The sequence below is a fragment of the Rhea pennata genome, chromosome 26, assembly GCF_028389875.1.
Source record: "Rhea pennata isolate bPtePen1 chromosome 26, bPtePen1.pri, whole genome shotgun sequence".
Taxonomy (NCBI): Eukaryota; Metazoa; Chordata; class Aves; order Rheiformes; family Rheidae; genus Rhea; species Rhea pennata.
The window spans coordinates 7,006,167-7,033,626 of NC_084688.1; the positions used below are offsets into that span (position 1 = coordinate 7,006,167).

Below are 27,460 nucleotides of genomic sequence, written 5' to 3' on the forward strand. Positions count from 1 at the left end.
AAAACCCTAGCATATCTGAGATGCCAAGATGGAGATGGCAAATATTACACAAGATTTATAGCATCCCTGAACACTTCTGGAACAGCAGCTGGAGGCCAGATAGTGTAGCCAAGAGCGTCTAAAATTTGTTTCAAGCAACTGAATCATGTCATAAGATGTCACAAGGCGTTGACTTACTTGCCCATAAATCTGCTTTCTACCAGTTGAGATACCATGAGATACTGGAAATAACAGTGAACTACTGGTAGACAATGCAGAATGAGGGATGCCTGCCCTTCTGAACTGGTAGCTAGGGGCTATACAGAATATTTCTGGACATCCCAGAAGCAGATCTATGTGTGGACAGCTTTTTCAAGTTTGAATCTATTTTGTTGCTTTTTTTCAATACTGATGTAATTCTGTTGATTATGGAAGTTGAGACACTTAGGAATTGATTCAGTTGTCTAATCAGAGTGTTGTTTGAGGTAGCCTAGGATATCCAATATCAGCACCTTGGGCTGGCATGTGCTCTTCTGAAATGATAATTGGAGGATATCATCAAGAATAACTTGAATAGTACTGGATACCTACACTTAGGCAACTGAATGTGACTCCCACCTCTCATGGACACACCTACAGGTAAACACAAAAATTTAGGACCCTTAATTTGACAGCTGAATTACCTTGCTCATGTCTAAGTCTGAAAAAGATAGACTCTTTGTAATCAGTGGAGAAAAAGATGCACAAGCAAAGGGAAATTCAGCTGAAACGTTACATACAGATATGAGACACGGCTGGCTTTCCCAAACATAAATGTCTAATTTCTAAAGTCTCTGATGCACACATTTTTTGTTAATACAAATAAATCATACCAATAATACCATGAATAATTTTTGGAAAAGATTTCAGAGTTCCCTAATCTTGCCATCTACTAAATTAACATTAACAATGCATTTACAGCTTGAGTGCATAGCTATAGAAGCCTGCATAGTGCATTTTGCAGTCATAGATTATTTTCCTGAAAGTTATTTGAATGATTCATTAGATTTCATTTGAACTGAAAGGAAGGAAAGGGAAAGGGAAAGGGAAAGGGAAAGGGAAAGGGAAAGGGAAAGGGAAAGGGAAAGGGAAAGGGAAAGGGAAAGGGAAAGGGAAAGGGAAAGGGAAAGGGAAAGGGAAAAGAAGGGAAGGGAAGGGAAGGGAAGGGAAGGGAAGGGAGGGAAACCTAACAGAAATTATTTTCCTTTTTTATATCAAAAAAGAAAGATCACAGAATCATAAGGTTGGAAGGGACCTCTGGAGATCATCTAGTCCAACCCCTCAGCATAGCCCACACAGGGATTGAAGCCACAACCTTGGCATTAGCAGCACCATGCTCTAACCAACTGAGCTAAGATATTGATGTGATTTTTTTCTCTTTCCATGGAAACCTCTAGATTTTTTTTGAGAAATAAAACATACTTTGTGGCTTCTCAGTGAAAAGATTTAGCTCCAATCCCATTTTTTTTCTCAGAACATTTTTTACCAGCTTCATTTGCCAATATACTACTCAGCAGATCTATAGCACTAAAAAGTGCCATTCATCTTTCTGATAAGAAAGACGATACTACTAAATACTTTAAAAATAAATATTTAAATATATTAATAAATAGATCAGTAAATTTCACGTACAAATTCGGATTCTTGTATCAACATAGAATGGAGCCTTTGAAGTTTAGAGAGAAATTGATAAAAGATATTTCTCTTTTCCAAGTTCTATGACATCTGTTTGTTATTTCTTCCCTTTCCTCAAGACATAGTCTATGCATTTCTTTTGTTCTTCCAAAGGGACCAATCAAAGAAACAAATTATTCCTTCTCTCATCTCTAATCTGGCAGTAGTATTTATCATTGAGGTTAAAAAAATACTTCAATCTTGAAAACAGAATGTCTGGTCTTTTTCTGGTAGATAGAAATAGATTAAGTAAACAAACAGTGTTTCCTATTATGAAGAATTTTTTTTAAAGGTTTGTAATAGGTAAACAAAACCAATGATGAAACTGCTGACAAAGGCTTGCAGTTGCTCATTAAACTGATATTCCAAGAAGCCTCTCTTCAAATCAATATGAGGCAAATCAGAGGGTCACAGAATAGTACAGTGTTGGGGCACAGTAGATCTTGTAACATAGTGCCATGACTCACCCTTTCTTTCTGTTCCATGTGTACTCTCCTCTTTCACAACTTCCCATCCTTGACTTCTGTGATGGATGCCCATCAACCTATAGAGCCCCACCTCTCCCTTGTCCTTTCACCCCTGAAGAGACATCTCTACATTGGTATCCTGCTGACTATGCCATATATGACCACAAGTCAGGAAAGAGAGGGTTGGATACTTTTGTATCCACACACATGCACACTCTGGGGCTGCTATGGTGTAGTCTGACTCCTCGCCAGATCTTCTGCAGGGGTTTTCACTCTACCTGGTTAGGCCACACCTGCAATATTGTGTCCAGTTCTGGGCTCCCCAAGATAAGAGAGACATAGAGGTACTGGAGTAAGTCCAGAGAAGGGCCACTGAGGTGATAAAGGGACTGGAGCATCTCTCGTATGAGGAAACACTGCGAGAGCTGAAAATGTTCAGTCTGGAGAAGACAAGACTGAAGGGAATTTTATCAACATCTGTTGGGAGGCTGTAAATGTGGTGGGGACAGACAATTTTCAATGGCATCCAATGATAGGACAAGAGGCAATGGGCACAAACTGAAACAAAGGAAGTTCCATCTGAACATGAGGAAAAACTTGTTTACTGCGAGGGTGACTGAGCACTGGAACAGATTGCCCAGAGAGGTTGTGGAATCTCCTTCCTCAGAGATATTCAAAAGCCATTTGGACACTGTCCTGGACACCATGCTCCAGGTGACCCTGCTTGAGCAGGGAGATTGGAATAAATGATCTCCAGATGTCCTTTCCAATTTCAACCATTCTGCAATGCTGTGATTCTGTAATAATGACATACTTGAGTTACCCTAACTGTATAGACCCTCTTTAACACTAAATGTGGGGAAATGTATTTCTGAGGATAATATACCCCATCTCTTCCACACACCGTCTTCAGAGGCCATGAAATCACCCTGAGGATTTTTCTCCTTTGATTAAAGAAGGATCTTTTATAATTATCTTAAGCTTAGACATTATCTGTTAGTTGTCTTGTACTCAGGTTAGGTGAAATCTCATCATGAAGTCTCCTATAAATGCCATAATAGTTGTTCTCTGTCATTCTTTCTTTTCAGGACCCAGAACTCCTGTTGTCAAGTATGTTTCTGCCATTTATTATTTTTCTTAGTGCTTCTTTGACATCTTGGTTCCTCAGACAATAAATGATAGGGTTGAAGAAAGGTACTGCAACTGTGTACAGAACTGACACTAGCTTGTTAGAGTCAAGGGCATTCATGGCCTTAGGTCGGGCATAGGTGAACAGAGTAGTAGAGTAGAAGATGACAACAACTACTAAATGGGAAGCACAAGTGGAGAGAGCTTTCCACGTTCCCTGAGCTGTGGGGATCCGCACTACAGTAGCAGCTATGCAGAAGTAAGAGGTCACCACCACAAGCAAAGGTAGAAGGATCATGATCAATGCCAGGATAAAATCCACTATCTCTGCCATTGACATATCCATACAGACAAGGTTTAGCAAGGGTGAGATATCGCAGAAGAAGTGGTTGATAACTGAGCCACAGAAATTCAGATGTGAGATGAAGACTACTTTAAGCATGGAGCTAGTAAAACCTCCCACCCAAGAGCCAGCTACTAAGCAAAAGCAAAGTTCACGTGTCATGATGGTTGAATAGAGCAAGGGGCTGCATATAGCCACATAGCGGTCATAAGCCATGACAGCCAGAAGCACACACTGAGTGCAGGCTAAAGCAATGAAAAAGTAGAGCTGGACTATGCACCCCTCAAAAGAGATGATCTTGCATCCTGTCAGTAAGCTGCTAAGCATTTTAGGCATAGTAACAGTAATATAACACATCTCCAGAAAGGAGAGATTGCTCAAGAAGAAGTACATAGGGGTGTGGAGGCAGTAGCTAATGTGGACTGTTATGATGATGACTGTATTCTCTGCTAGTGTCAATACATAGATCGTGATGAAGGCAAGTACAACTTGTAGTTCTCTAACAACGATGGAGAATCCCTGGAGGACAAATTCTTGAGTACTAGTTTCATTTTCTTTTTTCATCTCTGTTGTTGACCTCCCCCCCCCAAAAAAAATTATCACTATATTATTATATATTGTAAAATTATATTATATTATAAAATTAGCAATTACCAGTAATGATAATAAAGATAGTAGATCCAGAAGACTGCCACAAGAACTTTTAGTTTTGTGTCAGTAAAAGAAACAAACACTTATAGCTATTTGCATTACTTTCCAAGAGAACCATTTTATTTTTAACAAATATCCTTAATATTCAAGAGACCAGGCTTTAGATTCATTCCATCTAACTTGAGCCAGCTATAATTTTATTTATAGTTAGATAAATAGAGATATTTATCTATATCTCAGATAAATATTTCTATTCTCTTCGCACTCAAGTAGATGGAGAGGCAGGCACCTCCAAAATGTGATTCAAATGATCAGTCCTGTCTATAATATATCATGATTTTAGGATAGGATGAAATATGCCCTGTAAATAACTCTTTCTCTTCACCAGCTATAGAGTGGACCTAGGATTATTAATTCAGACTAAGTTACTGAGGGTGGAATTCATCTTGTTTAATATTAGGAAAGTAGTTCAACACCTAAACCTTTCTAGATTGACAGCTGTAGAGCAGACAAATACCCTAGACAATCCAAAATTACATTAGGTACCTGAGTTCTGTACTGGGTATCTACAACAGAGATTACTTCATGTAGGAGTCTCAGTACCTGTTATAGTCAATGCAAGTTTGCTGAGTGCCATCAGTAGAGTCTATGGAGTCGTTCACTTCATCTGAAAGTAGGCATCCTGGACCCAGTTCACTTTTCCACACTTGTACTGTTTAAGATTTCCTAGAATATCTGAGACTTTCACATGGAGTTGGAAGATATGAAACAGGATCTAGAGGATACAAGTATTCTTCTGGAATGTTTTGTGTAAGCCAGGCATCTGGATGCCCTAGCGCATCTCGAATGATGTGAAATTCCTGCCTGTGAAGAACTGAATTCACTACTACATTTGTACAGATGAATCATTCTTTAAAATTCATCGGCTGTACTGATCCTGTCTCTACTGACCATAATGTAAATCTAGCTCTGTAGTTCTAATGTTGACAGATAATTTGCAAACATCTAGGACAAGATTCAATTGTAAAATATATCTTCCTAGTGTTATAGCTATTTCCATAAAGGATTCATAGTATTTGCATGGGGCTGACAGATATCACTGTAGTTTTCTTCAGCTGGAGCTAGAGGTCAAGAGAGACATCTCTCAGATGACACTGGAAGACTATGCTTCATAGAACTGAATCCTTTCCCTAGAATTAGACAGATGAATTCCAGCCAAGGAAATCTAAATCCATTTCATTCATTGCTTATTGTTAATTTCAACAACAACTAGTCTTCACTGTAGATATACTATAATATATTGTCTGATATACTATAATTCATGTAAAGGTCTCTGTGAAAATTTAGTGAAAAACAAAGATCAAGGTATGTGAAAGGTCTATCAGAAAACTATTCTTCTGTATATTGAGCCTTAAATTTCATCTTTGGAATTCACCTCAAGTACATTAGGAATCTGAAATTTCATAATGTAAAAGCTAGTTAGTAGTTGTGGAGCTATAATAAAAGAAGAAACAGAATTACCTCAAGAAGATGTACTTTTCAAATCATCTTAAATGTATTGCTTTAGAAAAGTGAGCTATCCATCATTTTTGGCTATTTGCCTTCTCTGATTATTACTAGCTCAGGATAAAACAACTAAATTTAAATGGCTAAAACTGAATGAGATGAATCTCATACTCTAGGACAGGAATATAAGACAAGGAAAAATGTGATGCTAAGGTCCCTCCTTCCCTATGTTGACTATAGGTGAAGTCTTTGTATAGCTTATTTAACCTAAATAACTAGATAACTGCAGTTAAATGAGGTAAATCACATGATTCCCACTTCTATTGATACTGATTCTCTTTTCCAACCCTTCCCTTCTGATCCCAGATTCTCTTACTTCTTTCTATTGAGGACTTAAGAAATCTTAGCTCCTATGCTATTTTCTTCACCTGTTAATCATATTACTTAATTTTGAATATTTTCCCAATTCCTCTTCACATGCACACATATGATCTAGTGGTCTGTGACTAGCTAATTCACCCAAATTCTTTTCTTCTTCATTCAAATTGAAGATCTCCAAGCTTACTGTCTCGTTGTAACACCTATTTTTCAAGCTGAAAGTGAGATACAAAGAAACAGCTTGAACAGCAAGACAATCCCAAAGCCATGAAAGACGTGAATTCTTAGTCTCACTTCTGCAACTTGTTCACTGGACTATGCTCACAAAAAATCCTGTGTCAGCTGCTGACACTCAACACCTCCAACTGCTTATAGCATAATAGTGCAGGGAAAGGTTGAGCTCTCAGAAATATAGACCTAAAGATCCAAACACTTACCTGTTCTGTGGAATGAGTCACTTTGTGCTCTGATTGCAAAGACTGAATAAGTAGGCAAGGTAATAAGATTCCTGTTCATCCCTGAGGGACAATAATAATAATAATAATAATAAAAGACAAAAAGTGTCTTCATCACTGTAACATTCTGGTAAGACATGTTGTAGTTAGACTACATCTACATCTACATGTCTAGCTATAAAGGACTTTTCTAGCCAACAGCTATACAGGAGGTTAGACTAAGATTAGAAAACAAACAAAAAAACAAAAACTTCTTCAACATTTGTAGTATAGGTATCTGCATTTGAGTTAGTAAAAGCAGGTTGTCTCTATGCAAGCGAGACAGGGCACTTAAAAGGTGTTATTCATCTTATTTGTTTCAAATATCTATCATCCAGATATCCAGTTATCAAATATCTGTCATCTAGATACCTCCCCAAAGTAAACTTGACTCATGTACATAACTCAATTCATTTAAAAATAAAAATGCAGACAAGAAGATGGGGGTAAGGAAGTAAGATTTCTTATTCAGCTAGAAAACTATCCTAGCACTGGCAATTGAAAGAGACTTTATCTTACAGGCATTTATGACAGGAAAAGCAAATTGTCTTTTGATGATTTTTTAAAAAGATTTTTTTTTGATTTTTTTTTTAATTTACAGACCTCAACATGGATAGTCCAGATTTATATACCTTTTAGATGTTTGAAGATGTTCAAAGTTGGGAGTGTGAAACTTTCCTAGAGGGACTGGTTTGCAAGATCTAAAAGTCCTTCTACTTTAGTGACAAAAGTTCTACTCCATCATTGCTCAGAAAAAAACACATTGTTTATAATTTTAAAAAGCTCAATACCATCTCAGTCATCAAGAAGCCAATGAGCAGCAAGGTGTATGCTTGCCCTCTTCATTTTCTTCTGAGTATAGCCTATCCTTTTAAGTCTTTTTTTTTCTAATGAAATATACACACATTGAAAGATGGGGCCTGCCAAATTTTACAGTTCCTTCAGCACTTTTTCTCTCATATTCTCTCTTAATAGTGGAAACATCTGAGTGTGGATCTTCCCAGAAAGATGTAGAAATGAAAGACCCAGTATCTACTTATTTCAATGCCAATCCAGTGCCTAACTGTTCTCTCAAAAATCGTTGTCCAACATGTACATTAAGAAGGCACTTACCGCCCACTAGTATCCTGGATCCTGAACAGCTTGATGTTGTTTGCAGACTCTTTGATTTCTGTTTCCTAGTTACCTGGTGAAAAGGAAAGACTCTACGTGAGGAGCTGCATTAATGAACAATATTGATAGTACTGAAAAAAATTCTGCTTTGTGAAAAACACTTGAGAGTGTGTATACATATACATGTGACTCATACTCTCTCCCAGAAGAAATGAGATCAGCTCACAATATATTTGCATTTGTAATTTTAAATCTCACCAGGAAGTGTCAATACTTTTAAAAATTCCCGTTATAAATTTGACTTCTGATCCAGAGACTAGAAGGGTATGGAAAACAGACAATCCCAAATTCTAATCTCAACTCCAGTGTGGGCTCCAATGTGATAGATTTCAGTGTACCTCAAAAGTCTCATGATTTTCTTGTCTGAGATGGATTGATCAAATGCACTGATCGATTTAGTGTTTATAGAGTTCTCTGGACTGGAAAAATATGATGCATTAGTGTTAAGAAACAACTTCCACATGAAGAAAACGTTTCTGGTAAAATTTGTGTATTTCAAAGGAGTCTTTGGGTGAGGGATTCTAATCCCTACATATGCTAATGCAATTCTAGATATGTTAAGTATTTCAAATATCTGTACAGAGCTGACAGATGTGGTATAGGACTTAAGAGTTATTTCCTTCTGAAATAACATCTAGAGGCCAAGTAGGTAGCCTACAACATCCTATAACATCTGAAATAACACTAGCTGCCAATGCACCTGAATGCTATTCAAATGTCACAAAGACTGCCTTGGAAATTTCAGTTTTTATAGAAGATACTTGGATAAACATAGGACTGAGAAGCAACAATTCCTATATCCAGTAAAGATGGGACTTGCAGTACTTTGTGATGTACATGACTCATTGTTCGTCATAATGCAAGAAGGATGACTTGCCTGTAACAAGCTTGGCAAGTCATCTTCTTGCATTATGATACCTGAACCCATACAAGAAGACACACAAACAGGTGTACTCATTTTGTCAGCTTTCCCAGAATGAGTTTTATTCCTTCAGCCTCAACAGAATTATATGTCTCCTGCCATCCTACCTTCCTTAGTGCCTTAAAGCAGTTCAGCTTGACTCTGTCCTTCGGTTACACCACTCTGCTGTGGTATAGGTACCTGCAGTAGGTGTTTTACTTTAGGTAGCTACTCCCTGTAGGCACACATAGTTTATAATCACTGTTATCAAAGACAGTTGCCATGTTTTTGTCATTTAATGACTGCAAAGTAAGTATCTAACCCAATCCACCTCCTCATTAAAGATGTATTCATAGTTTTATCTTCTACATGCACATTTCACTTCATCATTCCCAGATCACATCTAAACTTTCTTTGGTTACAGTCAGATACTTCAAGACTTCAAGGAAATTCCACTGTCAAACTGAGACTGTACTGAAATCCTGAGGAAATCATACTGAGGTAGAGAAAAGAAAAAAGCAAAGATTTACCAAAAGAGAAATCATGATTCTCCAATCTGATAGCTATCTATGATGATATGCCTAGCATCTTGGATGAGGGGAGAGGTGTGGATGATTTTTGCCTTGACTTTAACAAGACTTTCAATATATTCTGCAGCTGAAAAGATATGTCTTGGGTAAGTGAACTATAAGGTAGCTCAACAGTTGTCTGGACTGCAGAGCTCAGAGATTAAAGCAGTATAAAGTTCTGGAAGCTAGTCTCTAGTAGCAGTCCTCAGGGACTGATACAGGGTCTGAAACCGTCTAATGCACAGTGGTGCAGGCCAGTGGTATCCTGGTGGTGTTTAATTCATCCTACACCTAGAGAGGAATAATCCCATGCACCAGTACAGGCTGGGGGCTGACCTGCTGGAAAGCATCTCTGCAGAGAAGGTCCTGGGAGTGCTGGTGGATGACAAGTTGACCATGAGCCAGCAATGTGCCCTTGTGGCCAGGAAGAGCAATGGTATCCTGATGTGCATTAGGAAGAGTGTTTCCAGCAGGTCGAAGGAGGTGATCCGGCCGCTCTACTCAACCCTGTGAGGCCTCATCTCAAGTACTGTTTCCAGTTCTGGGATCCCTAGTACAAGAGCGACATGGAACTACTGGAGAGAGTCCAGCGTGGGGCTACAGAAATGATCAGAGGGCTGGAGCACCTGCCCGATGAGGAACGGCTGCGAGAGCTGGGCCTCTTCAGCCTGGGGAAGAGAAGACTGAGGGGGGATCTTGTCAATGTGTGTAAGTACCTGAAGGGAGGGTGTCAAGGTGATGGTGCTAAACTCTTTTCAGTTGTCCCATTTGACAGGACAAGAGACAGTGGGCAGAAACTGAAGCACAGGAAGTTCCACCTGAACATGAGGGGGAATTTCTTCACTGTGAGAGCGACGGAGTGCTGGAAGAGGTTGCCCAGAGAGGTGGTGGAGTCTCCTTCTCTGGAGATCTTCAAGGCCTGCCTGGATGCAACCCTGTCTACCATGCTGTAGGTGACCCTGCTGAGCAGGGGTGTTGGACTAGATGATCTCCAGAGGTCCCTTCCAACCTTACTGATTCTATGATTCTATGATAATTCATCAGCTTGCCTATGTGGCTGTTATGGGAAACCGTGTCAAATCCTTATGGAAGGCAAAGAGGAAAGCATTCACTGGGCTCCCCTCATCTATCCAGCCAGTCATCTTATCATAGGCTATCAGGTTGGTTAAGCATGATTTCTTTTTTAAAAATCCATTCTTACAACTCCTGATTGCATTCTTACCCTGTACATTTTTGGAAATAGCATTCAGGATTAGCTGCTCTATCATCTTCCCAATGATCAAGGTGAGGCCTTTTAGCCCGTCATTCCTCAGACCCTTCTTCTTGCCGTTTTTGAAGATAGGAATAGTATGTGCTTTATTCTAGACCTCAGTCACCCTTTCCTGATTGCCATGAAATTCCAAAGATAATGGAGAGTACTTTTGCAATGACATCAGTCAGTTTCCTCAGCACTTGTGGGCATATTTTTTCAGGGCCAATGGACTTGTGTATATCCCATTTTAGTTCTGTTCTCCAGCAGATATCAGGGTGGTTGAAGTTCTCCATGAGAACCAGGGCCTGTAATCATGAGGCTACTTCCAGCTACTTCCTCCTGATCAAGTGGCCTGCAACAAACACCCATGATAATGTCACCCATGCTAGTTTGCCCTATAATACTTACTCATAAGCTCTCTGTTTACTGTCCACCCCTAGGCAGAGCTCAATACATTTCAGTTGCTCTCCAACTGGTCATGCAAATTCCTGACCCTCACCTTCCGAGCCTGTCCTTTCTAAAGAGGAGGAGTCCAGGGAGACTGTCTAGACAAACCAAGACTTTCATTTGGTAAAGGAGGAGAATGGGACTAGGCGTTACTTAAAGACTGGAAGAATGCAAATCTGTCCCTGCAGTCTTCAAAACGGACAAGAAGGAGGACCCAGGCAACTACAGGCCAGTCAGCCTCACCTCCATCCCTGAGAAGGTGGTAGAACAGCTCATGACGGATGTCATCTCTAAGCATGTGGAGGAAAAGAAGGTGATCGGGAGTAGTCAGCATGGATTCACCAAGGGGAAATCATGCCTAACCAACCTGATAGCCTCCTAGGATGGAATGACTGCCCATGTAGATGAGGAGAGAGCAGTGGATGTTGCCTGCCTTGACTTCAGCAAGGCTTTCAGCACTGTCTCGCATGACATCCTCATAGGCAAGCTGAAGAAGTGCAGGCTAGATGAACGGACAGTGAGGTAAATTGAGAACTGGCTAAAAGGCAGTTTCAACCCTCAGAGGGTTGTGATCAGTGGCACAGAGTCTAGTTGGAGGCCTGTGGCTAGTGGTGTTCCCCAGGGGTCAATTCTGTCTTTAGGAAGTGTTGTCAGCAGGTAGAGAGAGGTGATCTTGCCCTGATGAGGCCTCATCTAGAGTATTGTGTCCAGTTCTGAGCTCCCCAATACAAGAGAGAAATTGAGTTCCTGGAGTGAGTCCAGGAGAGAGCTACTAAGATGTTTAAGGTACTGGCGCATCTATCCTATGAAGAAAGGCTGTGAGACCTGGGCCTGTTTAGCCTGGAGAAGAGAAGGCTGAGAGGGGATCTTATCAATAGGTATAAGTATCTGAAGGGAGAGTGTCAAGAGGACGGGATCAGACTCTTTTCAGTGGTTCCCAGTGACGGGATAAGAGGCAACAGGCACAAACTGAAGCAGAGGGAGTTTCATCTGAACATGTTTACTGTGAGTGTGACTGAACACTGGAATAGGTTGCCCTGAGAGATATCTCCTTCCTTGGAGATATTCAAAACCTGGATATGATTGTGTTTAATGTGCTCAAGGTACCCTGCTTTATCAGGGTGGTTTGACTAGAAGATTTCCAGAGGTCCCTTCCAACCTCAGCCATTCTGCAATGCGGTGATTTTGTGAAACTGAAACATACATTCCAGATCTCCCTTGGTAGTGCTATTGGTACCCACATGGAAGAGCAGCACGAGTAATAGTCTGAGGCCTAGGCAGTCTTGTCAGCATTTCCAACATGCAAGCCCTTGGCAACAACAAACCTTGCTAGACATCAGGTCATGTTGGCTACCTTATACTCAGAACACTGTTCTATTATACTCAGCCTTATACTCAGCCTGTTCTATTTATTCAGACTCATATGGCATCACTGACATCATTAGGGTTTCCACAAGGGGATTAGAAGCCATGTTTGCAGCAGATACCTTATCCTCTGTCAACAGAGAAAAGAGGGTGTAGAGAGGGAAAAGTAATAGCCTTGTTAATGGTGAAACTATGTATTATTATGCATTTCCCCATGCATGAGTGTATGATGGGAGCTGACTGCTGAAAAGAAGCTCTGCAAAGAAGGACCTAGGAGAACTAGGGGAGAACAAGGTGTTCATGAGCCAGGAATGTGTCCTCTTTATTGCCAAGAAGGCTAACAATATCCTGGGGTGCATTAGGAAGAGTGCTGCCAGCATATTGAAGGGAGGTGATCCTTCCCCTCTACTCAGCGCTGGTGAGGCTATATCTGGAGTACTGTGTTCTCCACAGTTCTGGGTTCCCCAGTATCAGAGAGACATAGAGCTCCTGAAGAGAGTCCAGCGAAGGGCTACTAAGATGCGTAAGGGACTGGAGCCTCTGTCATGTGAGGAAAGGCAGTGAGAGCTGACCCTGTTTAGTCTGGAGAAGAGAAGGCTGAGGGGGGATCTTTTCAATGTGTTTAAATATCTGAAGGAAGAGTGTAAAGAGGATGGGGCTAGACTCTTCCTGTGGTGCCCAGTGACAGGACAAGAGGTAACAGGCACAAACTGAAAGATAGTACGCACCACTGGTGATAACCCTCTGAGCTCTATCTTCCAGCCAGTTCTCAATCCACCTCACTGTCCACTCATCTAACCCATACTTCCTGAGCTTATCTAGGAGGATGTTATGGGAGACAGTGTCAAAAGCTTTGCTGAAGTCAAGGCAAGCAATGTCCACTGCTCTCCCCTCATCTACTCAGCCAGTCATTCCATCATAGAAGGCTGTCAGATTGGTCAAGCAGGATTTCCCCTTGGTGAATCCATGCTGACTACCCCTATCACCTTCTTTTCCTCCATATGCTTGGAGATGACATCCAGGATGGGCTATTCCCTTACCTTTCCAGGGATGGAGGTGAGGCTGACCGGCCTATCATTGCCTGGGTCCTCCTTCTTGCCTTTTTTGAAGACTGCAGTGACAGTCACAGCAGTGACATTGGCTTTCTTCCAGTCCTCAGGCACCTCTCCAGTTCTCCAGGACCTTTCAAAGATGATGGGAGAGCAGTTTGGCAACGACATCCACCAGCTCCCTCAGAACCCGTGGGTACATCCCATCAAGGCATCTTCTTCATAGGCTTTTCCAACACCTGTGACAAGAAGTTATCATCAATGCATTGCAGCAGCCTCCTGGACTGTTTATGCCTTGCTGTGTTGTCCTTCTAGTAGATGTCAGGGCGGTTGAAGTCTCCCATGAGAACCAGGGCCTGTGGTCATGAGGCTACTTCCAGCTGTCTGTAGAAGGCCTCATCAAATTCCTCTTCCTGGTCAGGTAGCCTTTAGTAGATACCCACAACAGTGTCCACTGTGTTGGCCTGCCCTTTGATCTTCACCCATAAGCTCTCAATTGCCTCCTCCTCCACCCCTAGGCAGAGCTCGATGCATTCCAGTTGCTCTCTCACATAAAGAGCAACTCCACCTCACCTTCCTGACCTGTCTTTCCTAAAAAGCACATAGCCATCCATGACAGCGTTCCAGTCACGTGAGCTATCCCACCACTTCTCTGTGATTGCAGTGAGATCATGGCCCTGCGACTGCACACAGATCTCCAGTTCCTCCTGTTTGTTTATTCCCCATGCTGCATGCATTGGTATACAGACATTTCAGAGAAGTAGTCATGCCTGCAGGTTTCCCAGGAAGGGTGTAAGGGAGTCCCCTATAGCAATGTCTCATATGCACATCTCCAGCTGTATGGACCTGCTGGAGGCCTCCCAACCTGAGTTGTGTTTTATTGACTACCCTCTCTCTATAACTTCCCCCTTCTCCCATGCTACCTAGTTTAAAGCCCTCTTTACGGGGCTGGTCAATCTGTTGGCAAAGACACACATGCCCTGCTTAGTGAGGTGGATCCCATCTCTCCCCACCAGTTGCTGATCTTCAAGCAATGTCCTATGATCATAAAAACCAAAATGCTGTTGCCAACACCAAATGAGCACAAGTCATTCATACCATAGCCTTTTGGACTTCTCTAAAGACATGTCATACCCATGTGGCTCATAGAAGATTGTTCTTCAGAATAGCTTCCCACCTTAAATATCTAAGGGGCCGTTATAGTTAATGAAGCTCTGGGCAATACAGTCACTGTCAACTGCGACCAAACTGAGATATTTAAGTTTTACTGAAATGACTAGAGGTGGCTCTATTTAAGCAACTGAATGCTGTCTTTATAATTCATTATCTGAATAGCTGTATAGATACTGATTTTATATTGGTTAGAGGCCAATTTAGTTTCCAGTTGTGATCGTAAGGCAGGAAAGGAATGGTCGGATACTGATGTAGAGAGGCAGGCAAGACATGTGAGGAGTTAAACAGATTTAATGAAGATTTAATGAAGGACTTGTACTCCAAGCTACACAGGGAGCCCCAGGAACTGCACTGAGGAGGTCACTGGTGGAAGGCTGCTGGACGCATGGGTTGGATGCCCATGTGGAACCCCCTCTGTTGTATCCTAAGGGCCCCTGTTATCTAGCAGAACTATTTCCTTATCTCAGCTCTGCTAACCTTGGGTAGCTACTGGCTGTGAATCAGTTAAAATGTTGGCAAAATGGAATATCCATGGCCAGCCTTGATAAGTCTTGGGTCAATGTGCAGAGAGTGCATTCTGGGGCTGCTATCACGTACTCTGCCAGCCAACTGACTACTCGCCAGACCTTCTGCAGAAGATCACAACACCAGTATAGATGTCTGTTGTTATTTTATGCACCCCAGGGTATCCTAGGGATCTTATAGGGTTGACAGATATGACTCTGGATCTATGTAAAAATTGTGCCCTTCCAGAATGACAACTAAAGGACAGTCAAGGTGTACAAAGTGGCACTAAGCATTCACGAATGTGTAACGGATTCAAGTGTTCAAACTTCCTGCTGGAAGCAGAGTCACCTTGTGCTTTCATTTAGGTTTTAAACTTGGAGTCAAATGCAATCCAAAAAGTTAGGTGAGACAAATTCCAATCAGCTGTGATGAGCTTAAGTGCTACTATCTTTTTGTATTTTTAGAGCACACAGTAGAACTTATACTTCAATAGAATTTTCATAAAATAGGTGCCGATTAGGAATTAGATAATAGTTCTGTTGAACTGAACCCTTGTTGAGTTGGATTGATGCTGTTAGTATGGACCTATCTCTGTTTCAGTATCAGGTGCAGTTTCTCTAAGTCTGGCTATATAGAGTCTATATTCACTGTTGAGTGAATGTAGGTTAGGGCTCTTCTGCAACAGAAAACTGTCTCTTTCCCCCCCAGAAAACATTGCAATAGTACTGTAGTTTTATCTGTCTGGAGCCCATTGACCTGGATGCAAGGATGAAACATGCCTATCTCCTGCTCTGTCTTTGTGGCCCAACACTGTAAAACTAGCTCAGCAGGCTTTGCGCCTTTACTTGCCTCATATTGTCCCCTGCCCTTGCATATGGCCTAGACACTCACTACCATGTAGAAGCATAAACATCACAAGCTATAAGGAAATTCTTGTCTGTTTTATAAAGATAAATCTTGAAAACTATTATAATATTTCCAGTCTCGTAAAGGGTCACAGGAAGGCAGGAGGACCCCAGAACCTTGTGTTTGGAAATGCAGGAATCTTACTTGTAGCTGATAGGGACATAAATGCAGTTACATCCTAAGGAGATGCAAACAAAATTCCTGATAGTTTTAATTCAAAATAAATAAACAAACAATAAGCCCTTAAAAGCAACCTATATTATGATCTGTGAAAATTGAAGATGTGTTACGCAGTTGTGGAACAGGTAAGTTGTAGTGAATAGCACACACAACGCACTGGTAGAAGCTCTGGGTAGACAGATACAAAAGCCAGCGGAATAGGTACCAGTCCGGAGATCACTCTAAATGCTAAGCAATATTGCCATAGTCAGGTTTGATAGAACAGCCTAGCCATGAACAAAGTTAATGTATGACAATGTGACATGTTTAGCATGAAGACCACAGAACACTCCCTAGGGTAAATGAATTTGGTGTGTAGATATAAGCAAAGGCAATAACAGTGTGGCGACTGACTCCTAAAATAGACAAAGCACCCAAGCTTTGTATTCATTTATACACAAAGTAATAGACATGGACTTCAGCAGAATTTGTAATACATGTGCTACAAAAAAAAAAAAAAAAAAAAAAAAAAAAGAGAGAGAGAGAGAAAGAGAGAGAGAGAGAGAAAGAAAGAAAGAAAATAAAATCCTTTGCAGTGGTGAGGACTTAGAACCTGCAGTGTATTTGGAGTATTTATTTCAACCCTCTGTAAGAAGATGGTCTTGTATCATTCCACTATGAAAACAATCTTTCCTTCTGCTATTACTCTCTTCCAGCAAGACTGTTTCAGGTTCCTAAACATAAGTATCTTGTAGATTTTTATATTCTGGGGTGCCTGAGACCTCCCATTTGGGTAGGCAGATATGACACAGAAACTATGGAAGAAACACTTCCTGATAGCATGTTATCTGAAGGCCAGATGAAATATACAAGGTCATTGAAACATTAAGTATGTGGCTTTAGATAGGCACATGAATCTCACCTTAGATGTCAGATATTGCCTGGAACTGGAACTCCTTATGAACAGAACATTTCAATTGTTTTATCAAATCTATTGAAATATGATATGTTGGACATACCATTCTTGTTCCTTGCAGCATCTCTGAGTCAAATGGGTAACTTTATTGTGCATGAGGCTAATATTTCATCAAAAAAGGAAGAGCATTGGAAAATAATGAGTAGAAAGATGATCTCTCTTGAGGATAAGTGACTGTATGTATCCCTCAGGTTTTTTACTTATCAGCTTTATGATGGTTACAGTTCTGAGTAAGTACCTCCTAAATTCTAATCTTAGATCCTTTCTAACTCTTACATTCATATTCTGTCTATAAGAGACTATCTATCTTAACGGACAACACTGATGGATTGAGGGACCTTGGGGACAGTCTGTGTAACATTGAAAAATTTTCTGAAAGCTCCTTTAACCTCCTGGTTCCTCAGACAATAAATGAAGGGGTTGAGTATGGGAGTTGCAATACTGTACACAATCGACACCAGCTTATTTAAGTCAAAAGGGTGGATTCTCTTGGGCCGTGCATACATGAACAAGGTGGCTGAAAAGAAGACAGTAACAACAGTGAGATGAGAAACACAGGTGGAGAAGGCTTTCTTCCTGCCCTCGGTTGTAGGGATATGCAGGATGGTGCTGATGATGCATACATAGGAGATGATAATGACAGAGAGTGGAACCAGCAAGATAAGCAAGGCCAGAATGAAATCTACTATTTCAGCCATTGTCATGTCAGCACATGACATGTTCAGCAAGGGGCTGATGTCACAGAAGAAATGGTTGATGACATTAGTACCACAGAAAGACAGTCGAGAGATGAAAAATATTTTCAGCATGGAGGCCAGGAAGCCAGTGAGCCAGGAGCATATAGCTAGTTGCATGCAGAGTTGGTGGTTCATGATAACCAAATAGCGCAGGGGGCTGCAGATGGCCACATAACGATCATAGGCCATGACTGCAAGGAGGACACACTCAGTGCAAATAAGGGAGCTGAAGAAGTAAAGTTGGGTCATGCAGCCTACAAAAGATATGTTCTTGCTTTCAACCATAAAATTCAGTAGCATTTTGGGGACAGTGACTGAGATGTACCAAGCCTCCAAGAAGGAGAGGTTGCTTAGAAAGAAATACATGGGCTTGTGAAGGTGATGGTTCATCTTTATCAGGATAATGATGAGCATATTTTCCAAGACTGTCAGCACATAGGCCACCAGGAATATCACAAAAAGCAGTATCTGAAGCTCCATAATTGTTGGGAATCCCAAGAGGATGAATTCCTGGAAATATGTGCTGTTCTCCTGCTTCATGTCCAGGGGCATAGCATCAAGCTTCAGAGGAGAAGAAAAAAAAATAAAAGAGAAATAAATGTGGAAGATTTTTAAAAACAAAAAAAGCAATGACATGAATTTTGGAAGAAGAAAAAAGAAAAATATAGTAAGTTATAAAGACAGGAAAAATGAGAAAGAATGATAAGAAAAAGACAGAGGAGGGAGAAAAAGAACATTATTATATTCAGATTATATACTGAAGATATACAAACACAAATAGGAAGGTATTTTAGTATATGGTTCATAATTAGAGAGTTAGGTTATTGATGAAATGCATAGGAGTTGAATATCTAAAGAGAGATCAGGCTATTTGTAGGTATGTGTTACAAAAATCCATGTTTTAAAATAAGTCACTATATTTTGCATTTTCTAAGTTATTTTTCTGAAGGAATACATAACAGTTGAGTGCCCAGTTCTCTTTGAGTTTTAAGATATTTTGGCTATCCAGAATGCATCTGCATGACTTAGGTAACCGGGTTCAGTTTTGCAAATCTGCAAAAACATTCCCATGCTGTCTGCAGAGCAGAGTTCAGTCTCATTATATTTTCCTGGCATATAAAGACTGAGATATTCACCAAAAGAAATAAGCACTTCCAGAGAATAATATATGTCATTCTAAAGAAATAAGCACTTCCAGAGAATAATATATGTCATTCTAAATAAAGCTCTTGGAGAAGATGAAGCACTTTTGAAAGAATATATTTCTCAATCTGTGTCTGTTTCACCTCCAGACACAGAGTTTTCTCTTTCTATTTCTTTACCTATCAACATTTTCCATTATTTTACTTGAGCCTATTTTCACATATAACTCTCAATATCTACAAACCAAGCTGAAAAGATGAAAAAAAAAATCCAAAGTGGGGAATGCAAATGTCTCTCCTTTAACTGCACCATCCTCTCATCTCTTTAAGATAAGCATTTTCGTCTTGATCTAAAGTTCTACTTATGTAATATTGTATGTCATGTTAAACAAACAAACACAACCCTCTCGTGTACAAATATCATTAGAGAAAAGAACATGATAAAACACGTTTTCAGTAATGGAAGAATTTTTCTCTACATAAAATTTTTCTTTCGCACAGCAACTCTAGTCTAGAAATTATACACTTGAAACCTTTTGTAGCTTCAGAAGCAGTAATATAAACCATGACTGAAGACTTGTAACCTGCAAATTCATATAGCTTTATAATCATATTACTATCAGTCTTTATTACTATGTGGAATTCCACATATTTAAGTAGACTCAGAAAATTAATTTTGGAAACTTCCATAGGAAAAAATGTAAAACTTGATAAAGCAGAGGTGAGTAGAACATGAATTGCAACATTTTCTCTCAGTTAGTGCAAAATATATTATTAACCATTTCTTCTGTATACTACAGTTTTTCAGTACTTCATGCCCTGGCCAAGACTAGTTTTATCTACAAAACTGGGGATATATGAGTGTTTTAAATTTCAAAATACTCATCTTACACTTCAGCAAATTCTCTAACACACTCTAAGCAAGAGAGTAATAAAGATTCTCCTATGTCAAATATCACGCTCACATTTTTGTCTCTCTTGAACTGGAATATATACCTGAACTGCTCAAAATGAAAAGACTATATTAAGAAGCTAGAATTTATTTTCTGAAATTTAGATAGTACAGCATAGTTATCTAATCTACAACTGAGTTTATCATCTTTATGGAGAATAGAGACATATACTAGCAGTTACAAGTATTACTGCTCTCATCTAAAGAAAAAGGTCTAAAATAACTCAGCTGGATCATTATAGCCATGTCTATTTCTCTCTTGCTTGACTGTAAAGCGAATGTCAATGATCAGCTCAGATGTCTGAATCTGTTGCTCATTGTAGGTGAGATGTATGCTGGAGATGTTCAAATGTCAGTGGATTACAAAAGTTCCCAAAGAAGGATAACAGTGAAAAGCTTCCTTCCCTTCTTACCTTCACACCAGATCAGCAGTTCTGTGGTCATACTCATGGACTGGTTTAATTAAAACTACATAATCCAAATTCAGTAGCTGTAGTGATTCTGAAAAACATGCAGATGTGATTGCTCCTTACCTGTTCATAAAAAAGTAGTACAGTATAAGCACTCATGGGATCTCAGTGTTTACTTTGTATAACTGATGTATCCACGAAGGAAATACATGAAGGTTAATTTAAGCTTTTTGAACATCTCATTGCAGTAGTCTAAATAGTTGCTATGGATCATTTTCTAGAGGTGACTATTCCTCATTATCTATTAATGGTGCTTCTTATGATCAAACTACCAACCAAGGTGCCTCAGGAAGCTATCAAGAACTATGTAGTATGAATCCTTTTTCTGAGTAGCTATCTGTGATAATGCCCACATGATCAAATCAAATCCTTTGCAAGGATTTGATTTCATTTTTCTGGAGAGAAGGCTGAATATGCTAACACATCTGAAATACCAGTAGGTATCTATATTTATGTAAGAGACACATTCTTGCAAAAGACTCAACTTGTCTGTTAGTCCATAACCTCTTGAGGGTGTTTTTTTGTTGTTGTTGTTGTTTTGTTTTCTTTCTTCTTTTGTTTGTTTTTTTGAGGGGGGGAATGGGAAGGGGGCAGGGAATGGGAGATCTTCTCTTTCACTGAACAAAGTAGCTCCCCTTTAGGCCAGGCCAAAATGCAATTCCATAACTAGTTTGTTCTAATTAACACTCACCATAGGTAGTATGGACAATTACAAGGAGTTTCTCTAGCCTTCACATTCTTCAAGCACTGTATGATCAGCCTCTGTTACTTCATATTCCTTCACAGGCTATACAGCATATGACATCATGTTATAAAGTCATCACTCAGACAAGTTCATTACAAGTCTGTTATTATTAGGGCATTTGAAACAGAAACAAAAAAAAAAAAAAACCCAAACAAACAAAGAAAAGTAATTCCTCAGGACCATATGGAGCCCCTGGTGCCTTGCAATGTCAGGCTATCATCAGGCTATAACCTTGCAGGATGGATGTCAAAGACAAGTTCCAGGAGATAAGAAATTTGAAAGGTCTGAAGGAAATCTAGTAATCAATTATGTAAGCTGGATGCATCCAGAAGTTAATTCTGAACATATATGAGAGTTATTGACAGCCAAGAATCTTCCTGAAATCGAAAATCTGAGGCTATGAGGTAACCTAGCAGAAGATTACAGTTACACATACAGTAATGCCAGTCTATTCTTGGCCATGGCAGATACTATCACCAGGGATAAAGACAACAGCTTGCTACCGAGTAGTTGTAAATTGGACATTAGGAGAAAATTATTCACTAGGAAGTCAGTACAGCACTGGAACAGATTACCCAGAGAAGTTATAGCGTCTCTGTTCTTGAAAGTTTCCAAATCTCAGCTAGACAAAACAACAGCTAACATGACCTATAGATGGTGATAGTTGTGCTGTGAATGGATTAGGGATATTCAAAGGTCCCTTCTCCATGAAGCTTCTTTAGAGCTGGCTGAACCTCAGCCTGTACTGGAGCATGAAGGTATTCCTCCCTAGGTGCAGGACTTCGCACTTCCCTTTGTTGAACCTCATGAAGTTCCTCTCCACCCAGCTCTCCAGCCTGTCCAGATCTCTCAGAATGGCAGCACAGCCCTCTAAGGTATCAGACACTCCTCCCAGCTTGGTAACGTCAGCAAACTTGTTGAAGAGGCGCTCCGTCCCTTCGTCCAGGTCACTGATGAGTAACTTGAACAAGACTGGACCCAGAATTGACAGAATTGACCCCTGGGGAACACCACTAGCCACAGGCCTCCAACTAGACTCTGTGCCACTGATCACAACCCTCTGAGGGTTGAAACTGCCTTTTAGCCAGTTCTCAATTTACCTCACTGTCCGTTCATCTAGCCTGCACTTCTTCAGCTTGCCTATGAGGATGTCATGCGAGACAGTGCTGAAAGCCTTGCTGAAGTCAAGGCAGGCAACATCCACTGCTCTCTCCTCATCTACATGGGCAGTCATTCCATCCTAGGAGGCTATCAGGTTGGTTAGGCATGATTTCCCCTTGGTGAATCCATGCTGACTACTCCCGATCACCTTCTTTTCCTCCACATGCTTAGAGATGACATCCGTCATGAGCTGTTCTACCACCTTCTCAGGGATGGAGGTGAGGCTGACTGGCCTGTAGTTGCCTGGGTCCTCCTTCTTGCCCTTTTTCAAGACTGCAGGGACAGATTTGCATTCTTCCAGTCTTCAAGTAATCCCTAGTCCCATTCTCCTCCTCCACATAGGGAAACTCTTCCTCTCTCCAGACTTTCTCCCTGGTCTCTGGGGCCTGGGATTCCTTAGGGCTACTTTTAGCAACAAGAACTGAAGCAAAGAAGTCATTTAGTAACTCTGTCTTCTCTGTATCCTTTGTCACCAGTGTTCCTGACCCATTCGGCAGTGGGCCAACATTTTCTCTAGTCTTCCTTTCATTACTGATGCATTTAAAAAAGCCCTTCTTGGTGTCCTTGGCATCCCTTGCCAGATTCAACGCCACATGGACCTTGACCTAACTAGCCCCATCTCTGCATACTCAGAAAGGATCCCTACATTTCTCCCTCGTTACCGATCCCTGCTTCCACCCTCTGTACGCTTCCTTCTTATATTTGCATGCTGCCAGGAGTTCCTTGCTCATTCATGCACATCTTACTAGACATAGAGGGTAAATGTAAGGCAGGCAGACAGGGAGTTTTGGTTACAGTAAGAACTGAAGGTCAAAGCTGCCATAACAATTTTTTTTTAATTGAAGGGAATTGCTTCAGAGTTCAGAATTCTCACAGAATTCTCAGTTTAGCTCAATTTTTATTTCAAAGTATAGGTAAATAAAAGTTATAAAGGAACAGTGAAGCACTCTGGAAGGGAGCATAGATAAATTTTTAGGCCAGAGTGTATCACACTGACAAATAACTTCAGTTTCTAACTCAGTCCAAGGAAGCCTTGGTTAGTATATTAGACATGCCTATATGCCTTCATGCTGAGCTACAGAACATGCAACTCATACACTTTGTTTCATGCAATGGAAACAATACTCTGTTGGGCCGTAATATAACCTTTTAACTGCTTCAGACAGAAACTCTAAGAGCCACCAAGATACCACAACGAGTCCAGAGGAGGCCTGGGGAAAATATTACATAATGTGGATGCGACAATAAACTTTATATGGAACTAATTCTGTCCATTGTGGAGCTGAGTAACTTTGTACCAGTTGGTCTGGAACCCATGGATCACTCTGTGGGGGTATGCTATTTGTAGCATAATTGTAGTCATTGTATTCTTTTTACTGATAAACTCACTCATGATATACTGCCCATAGCTGGAACAATGGATAAACATTAGAGTTGTAGCAAATGCAATTAAAGTAATAAATAATCAGCTTTTGACACAGTACTTCAGGATGCTTGGAGACAAAATAGCAGGCTGAAATTCAGGAAAGATGAATGTTATGGGAGAAGAATGGGGGAGAGAAGGGAGGAGGGGAGAGAGGAGGAAGGAGGGAGGAGAGGGGGAAGGAGGAGAAAGGAGGAGGGAGAGAAAGGAGGAGGGGGGAGAAGAGGAATAGGGGAGAGAGGGGAGGAGCGGGGAGGGGTAGGGAGAGGGAAGGAGCAGGGGAAAGAGGTGAAAGGAGCAGGGAGAGACCAGGAAGGAGGGGGAATTGGGGGGGGGGAGAAAGGAGAGAAAAGGGGAAAGAGGAAAGAGAGGGGGGAAGAATGGGAGAGAGAGGGGAAAGAGGCGGGGAGAGGGGATGATTTTTGGATTCTAAAACAGAACAAGAAAGTAAGTCTATGTTCAAGCCTGATTTGCCCAGGTGATGGACTATAGAAGGTTACTGAGAATGGGCCAAACAAGGAATATACATGCTGCACACAATTTTCTGACAAATGTTGGTGGCGCTGTGTGGCTGAAGCAACCTGAAAAACTGAGTTAATATAGCCAAGCCAAAGCAATCAAATCAGTTAAGGTGAACAGAACAAGTTACAAACTGAATTCTAAGAAGTAGAATAGCTGATAGAAAATTTCAAGTATGAATAGACCCATTTGAATCACATTAGAATGCATAGACCAGGTTTTCATAATGAGGCAATACCAGACAGCTGAGCAAGGGCAGTGCTGTAACATTATTTCTAAAGCCTCTCCTCTCTGCAGGATTTAATCCTCTGTTGCTGTCTGATTTCTCAGCCACACTCTCTCTTCACCACTGTAAAACCAGTTTTACATGTGACAATTGACACCTCTGGAGGCATGGCAGGGCAAGTCTCTCACTCTCACCATTTAGAAGAGGTGAACAAAGAATCCTCCCACAGGTTCTACAGTCCCAGTTTACTGCCACATCTTCTCTGAGGGCTGGCTAATCTCCTCTGTCCTTGTCTGCTCCTTCTAGGTAGCTTCTCTGTCCAAGGTGTATGGGGACTGGAGACAAATTTCTCACCATCCTCAGAACAAAGAATGAACATACGATGCACAGAGAAGACCTGTGTCAGTCACTAGGAATAAGGAGTATCAAATACGCTGCCTTAGGAGTCAGGATTGTATTAAGGTATGAAAATTTGTCTAATCTTGAAAAATCAGAGCTCTATCCAATTTACTTCTTTTTGCTAAGGTTAAATCTGGTCAGGATTGAGGATTAACAGTAGTGGATCATGGCAAACAGGACTGGGTCTACATTGACAGAATAGATTGCATTATTATTGCAGGGTAGCTGAATCAGCCTTAAGCATCAGGTCAGCATGAATGGAGGAGTTTGGGATACACTATCAAATCAGATGGAAGAGATAGGGTTAGTAAATTAAGGTGGATCAAACAGGTCAAGATGCTAAGACAGTTTGGATGGAATGGCCAGAAAGCATAGTGCTGTAGATCAGATACAGGGTCAGGTGATGTTGGTCAGCATGACTGGAACATTAGATTAGATTTAACTGGGTAACACAAGTGGTGTAATATGGCTGGACCATGTGAGGAATAAAATGGAGTAAGATGACATTTATGGTTACTGTTATTTGCTGCCAGCTGACTTCAAGATTGAAGACCACCTTCAGGCCTGCTTAGCTGACAACATCCAGTCCAAAAGAAAGCTTGATGCTGCATATGACCAATTGCTAGGACTTAGTAGAGTTCTTCACGGACCATGTAAGCCTCTCTTACACAGAGTATATTGTGTCCTGCAGTGGAAACTCTCCTTCTCCACAGTAACAACCTGTAGTGCATTTTATGTTCTGGAAACAGACACATGAGCAGCAAGCTCAAGACTGAGCTGAACAAATACAAACTATATATGGATAATGAAATTAGACTAATCTTATAGATTCTGCTCTCTACATGGCTTTCCCTTTCTTGCCATCCGAATTCCTGGCCGTACTCTGTGCCACCTTCAAATTTACTTAGCTTTACCATCAGTTACTATGGGAATTTATACTCCTATATTCCTATTACTCAGTTTATACTAGGGAGAGATTTTAGAAACCAGGTTCTGAAGATAGCTGGTGTGATCCATTCATACTGATTTCCTTTCCTAATGTAGTCTACCCATAGGGGAAAGAGGAGGTGGTTAGTATACTTGTACCTCTCCTGTTTCTTTCAGCACGCTGGGAAAAATTGTCAAAGCAATGTGGTAGAAACAGACTGAAGCAGAGGAGCAATACAGAGAAATGAAAAATAATTATAATAATGCAGCAAAATGGAAAGGGTTAGCATATATGGAGCAGGTGACGGTCATGGGTCAGTACTGATGAAGTGGGAACATGCCTGTGCTAGAGGAGCGCAGTGGTATAGGCTGACTTGTGCGGCTTCTCCTCCCAGCTATACTCAGCATATTGCTGCAGTTTGAAGTTTCGGTCATAGGTTGTGCCAGACTCAGTCCTGCCTGAGTTATGAAACCCATAACAGGAGCTGCAGCAGTGGAAGCTTTTCATTCTGCTATTGAGAAGTAGTCTTTACTGCAAAAGAATCATGTAACTGAATTTTGACCACACATCCCTTCCCCCTCCCCCAAACCAAAGCAGCCACTCTGGCAGCTGGCCCTTCTCACTACTTCATCTGCACTTAGCATCTCCAGCTGCTGCCTGTAGGAGCTGAAGATAAACTTTCCTCCTCCACTGGAGAGAATATGAGACAATACAGACAGCATTTCACTGTGAATGGACAGCAAATAAGGACAAGGAGCATTCCCTAGTTCTCTCAAAACTCAGTGCTAATACCTGAGATCACAGTAACAGAGAATTTTTCTGCTGGGTGTTAAAACATAACTGAAATTGCTACACCACAACTGCTATAAAGTAGTCTTCCTGCTTTGTCTTAATTTGCTTATAGTGGTAAGCAGATAATAGGTATAAGTAGATTTGGTCAGCTACCTCTCTGCATTACTGTGAAGGCTGGATGCTGAGGGTATGAAACTGAAGCTGAACCGTTTTCAGGGACCATTTTACCGTGAATAAAATAGGCCAGAACAATTAAATAAAAATATGATATTGCCTCTCCTATTTTTTCTGTTCTCTTTTGATACACTTCATACACATTCACAGCCTCTCTAAGCTCTCCAGTTTGAAGCAGCATTTCTGATAACTGTAATACCTCCTAGATATTCTTCACATATGTAAAAATCACAGGCTAACTCCTGTGATCTGCTGCTTTGGAAACTGCTGACAAACAGCAGCAAAGTGGCAACTGAATCTGGTCAAAGCTGCAAACAGACAAAATAAATCCCATATGGTGTACCCTCAACTGGAGAATAAGACAGACCAAGCCAAGACAGTTCAAGTAGAATTTTCAGAAATAGCTCACGGAATCAGATTGAAAGTTAGTTTCTCCCTGCTTGGAACACCACCAGGAATCTTTGCTTTCTGACACAAATATTTTTTTTTTCTTGCCTCTATGATCAAATATTAACACACTCAATGTAAATTGTGAGTGAGAGCATAACATCAAATTTGAATGCAGAATCAGGATTTGGGAGAACTTTTTACCAATTGGGCAGATCTATTTTTGTCCTTTGGCCTCTCTGTCATCACAATGTCTCATGGTCCAAATT

General features: G+C 40.7%; 2 protein-coding genes across 2 annotated transcripts; both read right to left on the reverse strand.

The window, feature by feature from the left end:
• Positions 1-600: 600 nt before the first annotated feature.
• Positions 601-4,194, reverse strand: LOC134151134 (olfactory receptor 6P1-like). Its single transcript, XM_062595407.1, has 3 exons — positions 3,291-4,194; positions 2,852-2,892; positions 601-612 (listed from the first exon to the last, which is right to left on the reverse strand). The coding sequence occupies exons 1-3, from the start codon at positions 4,192-4,194 to the stop codon at positions 601-603; spliced, it is 957 nt and encodes a 318-aa protein (XP_062451391.1).
• Positions 4,195-17,444: 13,250 nt separating this feature from the next.
• On the reverse strand, positions 17,445-18,413 carry LOC134151135 (olfactory receptor 6B1-like). The gene has a single exon (XM_062595409.1). The coding sequence runs from the start codon at positions 18,411-18,413 to the stop codon at positions 17,445-17,447; it is 969 nt and encodes a 322-aa protein (XP_062451393.1).
• Positions 18,414-27,460: the final 9,047 nt, after the last annotated feature.